The sequence below is a fragment of the Taudactylus pleione genome, unplaced genomic scaffold, assembly GCF_031769625.1.
Source record: "Taudactylus pleione unplaced genomic scaffold, aTauple2 ptg000573l, whole genome shotgun sequence".
NCBI lineage: Eukaryota > Metazoa > Chordata > Amphibia > Anura > Myobatrachidae > Taudactylus > Taudactylus pleione.
In genome coordinates, this window is record NW_028284975.1 from 5,671,786 (window position 1) to 5,678,917 (window position 7,132).

Consider the following 7,132-nt stretch of genomic DNA (forward strand, 5'->3'; position numbering starts at 1 on the left):
GATCGAGGAATGTTGAGTGTCCACACAACTTCAAAATGATATGTCCCATCCGTCGGGCACCCACTATCATGCCCCATTCAAACTTCGCCTTGCCATGTGCAGCCTAGCCGGTGTTCAAACTGACTCACAAGATGTCAGATTACAACTGATGCAGGTCTGGCCATTTCCAAGACATCACAGTAAGTCAACTACCATTACCTTTACATACTGCTATCCCATGATTTTTGTTACTTCAGTGTATTATGCAGTGCTGTACTCAGAATATTTAGTCAGTCATTCACATCAGTCACTGAGCCAATGGAGCTTTCAACATATATTCCCTTAAGATATAGGAAACGCACCACTCCTCTGGAAAGAGGTTTTGTGGTTGTTTATGCTGCTGCTTAGAGATGCTGGGGTATCTAGAAACCCTTTGGATAAACAAGAATCAATAGTTTATTTTAGTTTCATCAATTTAGGTTTCCGCCAATATTACGTATTTCTTTCACCACCTCTATTGATCTCCAATATAAGCATATTTCCCTATCTGAGGTATGTGTAATATTGGCAGAAACGTAAATCTGATTGCTTTGCATGTACTTTTCTGCTCATTAATATTTGAACTTTACATCAGTAAAATCATTGGAGCAGTCTCTATTATTAAGTACATTGTGTTACAAAGAAACCAAGTATCTGGCCAAATTTAGAAACACTCACACTAGGACACATTGGCTTTCTGGTGCACATGTGCACAAGGGATATTCCTACTGAGTCTATTATCTACCATGAGGCAACACACACAACACTTGGGCGAAATTTATCAGAAGCCGCATAACCTACCAGCATGCCTTTGTAATGCAAGAGGTGATGTGTATGAACATCAAATATATCACTCTGGAGACTTTTCATATAGTTACAGGAAGAAACCCATACAAATTAGGGGAGAAAATACAAACTCCAAACAGCTTTCCAGGTGCACAGATATGTGCAGATTTCACAAGACTTCCATGTTGTAGTCAGCCAATGAGCTCCTCATCCCATCCAAATGATTCCAATGTGCTTGGATGTGAGAATAGTCTTGGCTATACATTTTACATTTTTTCAAATTTGTAATTTTATTGCAAATATCAATTGTGTTTAGCTCAAGTACTGGAAACCCAATTATTTTAGTTACAAATAAATGAAGCAACTGGCTTTTGGAGGAGATTTCATATAAATCTCCTCCATGAGCTAAAATTCACATCAGTTCCACATGCTGAGCACATTTTCCGTACATCTGCGGTCAGCCCAGTTTTAAGAAACCTCAATTGTTAAATCTTTTTGGACCAAGCACTTCTAAACTAATGACATCTTCAGATGGCGTTAGTAGAGGTTATGGTTGTTTTTGTTTTAGATCCGTAGTCCTGCTCTGCCCTACCTGACATCTCACAGGCAGAGCCTGGAGCTGGTGTCAGTCATCAGCTTGTGTTGGATGGGACACAGACTGTATGTATATGGAAGATGAATGTTGAATGTATAAAGAAAATAGATGTTTAAAATATGCAATATGTCCCAAATAGGAAATAAAACAAGCTTACCTGCACACAGGGCTCTCTGATTGGTGAGCTACAGTATTTCTGTAACAAGAGTTGAGCTGCTGGCCGGGATGTTCCCTTTGGCACATACAGTATTGCATATTTTAAACATCTATTATTCATGCAGCCTGTGCACTATCTCACAGTCCTGTCACACACAGGCTGCATGCTCCGCCTGCACACTCTGCACGGTCTTACTGGGCATGTGCAGTGTGTGCCACAGCAAGTAAAGGCTTTCACTTTTGCCAAAGCCCAATGCAGACACATGACTGGGACAGTGCTAACTGACAAGCTCAGGCCCAGCATCATTATTATGATAAATCCCTGTAAGAATATCTAATAACGCAATGCGATACATGTAATATCACATCACAATCACATTTCAAAAGCGAATTGTGATAAATACAGCATGTCCCTTAATGTTATACCAAGTGTGCACACTGTGCCAAGGGCAATCACTTGTCATTCTCATTGATTAGTGCTGAAAAATCCATGCTTATGTTTGATGAGAACTTATAATGGCAATATACAGGGTATGAAAACTAGAAGAAAAACAAACAATATTCCCAAAGTCAGGAAATGGGACAATCCATTATTTCACACAATAAAGTTTTATTGAGCAAATGAAAGTTACTTATCAAACACTGGTGGATATTTCTGTGTCAAGTGCTTAAGGAATTAGGTCACAGATTCTATATGGTTATGTAGAGAAGAGTAAATTTAATGGATGAGAAGTGAGGAACTATAGTCATCATGTGAGATTGAGATAAGAAACAAATAGAAGTATGAGGGACAGGTGATAAGCAAGTTTAGGTTCCCAAATTTCAATGTAACTGTAGCATTAGTGCTATGTTTTCTTAACTGAAACATGTCTTATGATAGTGTGCGGCTAATTAATGATTTCCTAATGACTAGTACAGGGCAGGTGTAATCCCCTCAGTAATTGTACAGTAAAGCAAATAGTTAATTTTCCCATTGGCTACGATGGTTATGACGGGCAAAAACTTTGCCAGTGTCTGCACAATCAATATCAGCTGTTTCTGTGCCTGGGCAGGATACTAGGGGCTGGCTAGCAAGTTTTAGTCTGGGGGCAATCACAAAGGCTGTGACTACTAGCCCATACTTAACGTGTTTTTAGCTACAGAATATGGGCTGATTTATAAAGGTTTGACAAAAGTGGCATGTTTTCCCTTTACCCTATGTATTCTTCCGGCTCATGTTAATCCCGTAGTGAGCGCCGCTGATGACATTACCAGAATAAAGAATGCTTTATTCCTGTATAAAGCATTTGTTTAATGCTGATCTGCCTAATTTACTGTTATTTTACAAAAATAGAAAGTACTAAATTATATGCCACTGTATATCACCAGCTAAGTGAAGCTTCTTCTTGTAAAACCTCCGTTTCAAATCTCCCACTGCCTGGCTCAAGTCATGGAATAACATCATATCAACCAAGTAGCAAATGATTTGAAAAACAGCGATTCAAGCAAAAGTAGCATAACTACAATACAAGGGACATGGCTATCTTTTCAGTTAGTGCCAAGTCACCTTCCAACCCCAACCACATCAATGTTGCGTGCACTACTGTTCGGTGCTTGTTGCTCCCCCTACATGAGCACAGCTGTGTGAATTGGGATATGTCACCCAATTGTCCCTGCAGTTGAGACAAAGTGGCCTATTTACTAAGCCTTGGATGGAGATAAAGTACCAACCAATCGGCTCCACGGAGCAATTCAATTGTTGCTCCATTTGAGTGCGAATAGCCGTGGGAGCACACATCATTACTCGCACCCTCCTGAGGTGGCGAGCAGAAATGTGCGATAAGTCAGTGATTTGGGAGCGCTAACCAGGACGTTTGAAAGGTTTAGCCGTTTTACTCGGCTAAACTGGCCTAATTGGGTGCGGCATGCTCAAAAAGGCATGGGCACCCAGAAACAATTGAATATCTCACCCCGAGCTCCCATCACCTAGACGGGAGATCGGGTGTGATAAAACAAATGAATGTCCCCCTTGTATCTTAAGTTAAGCGGCTGCTTGTCTGCATTCTGGGGCCCTGTCTGCAATATGGGATAGATAAATGAAATATGTTAAGTCTAGCAATGAGTGAACTTTCTAGGCCTCCTTCCCTCAACCAGACCCAATTTTAAAACAAAAATAGGCATGTTTAACAATTGCGCAACTTAACTGGGGAGGGAGAGATGAGAGGTTGTACTAAACTGGGCAAGTGCAGTGTGACAGGGCTATCTATAAAAGGCTGTACAAGGAACGTTACATTCTCCTCTCAACTTCTCAAATGATTTAATCCAGTGGTTCTCAAACTCGGGCCGATTCAGAGCCGGACGCTCTGACCAGAGCGCTCACTCTGAATCAGGGCCATCCTAGTTAAATTTGGAGCGCCCTTTTGGACGCTCGCATAGCTGTGGGTTACCACCCACAGCTTATGCGAGTGTCCATGATGATGGTCGCGATGGTCAAGACCATAGCGACCATTGTGCTTGCGACGAGACCCTGCGGTAGGGTCTCGCTGCCGCAAGCCCAGGAGTGCTTTTGGCTCTATCAGAGCCAAAAGCACTCCCACTGACATCACTAGTGATGTCAGTGGGGCCTACCCCAGACGGTAGGGAACGCCTCCGTCTGGCAGCCACACCCCCGGCACGCCCACCAAAGGGGGCGTGCTGTCACTCACCATCGACAGCACGTCCCCTTTGGTGCGAGACCCGGAGCGACAGCTTGGCTGTCGCTATCCGAGTCTCGCGCATGCGCACTGCATTTGGGTACCATCGACCCGCTTGTGAGCGTCCTGCGCTCGCGAGCGGGTCTGAATGAGACCCTCGGTCCTCAGGACCCCACACAGGTCACTTTTTCCAGATCACCCAGCCATTGCTCAGGTGTAGTCATTACTCACTGACACATTTTAAAAGATCCACAGCTGGAGCTAATTATTTCACTTATGATTCTGTGAGGAGACCTGGAAAACATGCACTGTTTGGGGTCCTGAGGACAGAGTTTGAGAAACTGTGATGTAAGGTAACCCGCATGGAAAATCTGGAAGAAATACCGTAAAACTAAATGCTATCAGAGCTCTGCATGCCCAGCTCAGTCATAAATCCCATACTAGAGCAGTGTACGATATAGAGCAGTTTCTATTCTTCACATGAACAGTGCATTACAGGGTATAAAGGTAAAAAAAGGAACACAAATCTATACATTTAGGACAGGTGACTGACTTCCATGCGACAAAGACCTATAGGTGCAACTATTGAAGGGGTGGGGGTACTGATAGGACAGGCACAAGGGGCATCTGCCACCCTGACTGTCACTGTGTACCAGGTAGGGTGATGTAGAGCAGAGGAGTGTCGTGTTGGATATGCATTACAGTTTTGTGTTTTATATAGCTGCAGGGACTAGAGCAGTAGTGCTGTACCTAAATGGGAGAATTTAACTTCAATCACATACAAACATTAAACAGGACTTTCACATAAGATGCTAAGGTGTACAGTAACAGTGTGTATTTACTTTGCTGTTAGCATTCTTCTCACCATTACACGTGGCTGAGTATCAGGTAAGATAATGTAGAGCAGTGTAGTGTCTGATATGTATTACTGTCGGCTTTGAATACAGCTGCAGGAACAAGTGCAGTAATACTACACACAAGGTGGATCATTTGAATCAATGCATAGTTAGACATTAAAAGTAATTTCACAAAAAGTGATGAAATGTACCTTTGCTGTGTATATTCTTCTTACCTTATCCCTATAATACCTGTACTAAAATACTAGCAAAAGGGACCTGGATCACATGTCTGCATCCCCCTCCCCCGCTCAGGGCCTCCCCCTATCTATGTGCTGCTCTTCCGCCAGTGCTTTGGTCTCTCCCATCTCCCTACCAGTGGACATGCATGTTCAAGATGGGACCTCAACAAATTATATATCACCCAATTGTCCCTGCAGTTGGGACAAAGTGGTCTATTTACTAAGCCTTGGATGGAGATAAAATGGACTGAGATAAAGTATCAACCAATCAGCTCCTGACTGATTTGAGCATTTATAGGTAAATTCTATTAGCTGTGAATTCCATACTGTGATGAACCAGCTTAATATTTTTGTGCATTTATCAGGATATTTTTGCCCCCAATAAGACAGCTTGTGTAACTTATTTACAAACTTCTAATTGTAGTTATGTTCAGTGGTGGCTCCAAAGGTGAGGCTGCAGCGCTGCCAAACATCGCCGGCAGTGAATCACTGGCAGTTGGTGTGGTTCCCCTATTTGAATATTGATCAGCGCTGCAGCCTCACCTCTGGAGCCGCCATTGGTTAAGTTGCACGTTAATTCTGTAGTGTGTGATTTATGTGATGAGCACAAAAGCATTGGTCTTAGCACACGATTACTTACCTATATGAGAACGCCCCTTTCCACCTCTCCGCTCATAAGTATAGATGTGATGGAAATGCATACATCTCTGCATTGCTGTACTTACATGCATCCATTTCCTGCGCAGTGCGAGTATACACAAAATACGCTTCACAAACTATTCAACACTGCATCAGCATCTATTTGTACACTTCTAAGAGTCTATACAGGGCTACAATTGGCAGTGCAACAAGTTATATAAACATATTAATCAACCAGCCCACAATAAGTGTGCTACATACAATGGGAAATTTAGTACAGTGAGGTTGTGATATATTAGCTGATCTCTATTGCACAAATATTGTCAGTACATCTACCTAGTAACTAAGTGCCCTGTTTCTGCAAGATCAGCTACAGACTCACCAGATTAGCAGAGTTGTAAACCTCTTGTGTCTCATGTGTCTATTTACTAAGCAGTGTTAGGAGACAGAGTAAAAAGATAAGGTGCCAGCCAATCAGCTCCTAACTGCCATCTCACAGGCTGTGTTTGAAAAATGACAGTTGGGAGCTGATTGGCTGGTACCTTATCACGTTTTACTCTGTCTCCTAACACTGCTTAGTAAATAGACCCCACAGTATAAAATGTGTCATATGCTGCAAACATAGTATCTCAACACACCATGGAAATCCCAACACATACCCAGAGCAAATCGTTCCCAGTAGTTTCTGTACCTCCGACCTTTGGCTCATCTGCAATCATGTGATGTAGGCAGGAGAGACGAGTGCAGTTCCTGCAGAGCTTGGAAAGAAGAACCACTGTGCATGTGCTCTTGCTTGTGGCGACAGAGTTGGGTGCCACCTAGTGGTTAATGTGTGTTAACGCATGTAATTTTATTTCAATAACTAGTCTTGGCAGGTCAGAGGAGATTTTAGTTACGTCTAGAAGAGTAAATCATAGAAAGTATTTGATAGAGTGTAGGATAAACAAACAAACAAATGTATATAGCCCAGTATCTTTAAAGTTGCACAGTTTACTCCTCGGGCAAATCAAGGATCAACCAAAATGACTTTATTTAACTCTCATGTTAAAATTCGATTGTGATGGAATTTTGGAGAGTTTTGTGCCAGAACAGCATTGGGTCTATTCTTAGTGCTATTCACAGAGCGGATTTCCGTGGAGAATTTCTTCTCCAGTGGCACCCCGGCTCCGTGGCTGAATTGCATCACCG

At 42.5% G+C, this 7,132-nt stretch overlaps 1 protein-coding gene across 3 annotated transcripts in view; it reads right to left on the reverse strand.

The window, feature by feature from the left end:
• BDH2 (3-hydroxybutyrate dehydrogenase 2) overlaps positions 1–6,726 on the reverse strand; it is a 30,911-nt gene extending 24,185 nt beyond the window's left edge. Inside the window, exon 1 of one of the 3 annotated variants that reach the window (XM_088453256.1) lies at positions 6,636–6,726. In XM_088453256.1, the coding sequence (XP_088309382.1) occupies positions 6,636–6,663 (28 nt within the window). In that variant the 5' untranslated portion in view covers positions 6,664–6,726. Of the gene's footprint in view, positions 1–5,945; positions 6,004–6,603 lie in introns of those variants that run through there. The other 2 variants (XM_088453255.1, XM_088453254.1) reach the window with 2 other exon arrangements.
• Between the last annotated feature and the right edge of the window lie 406 nt (positions 6,727–7,132).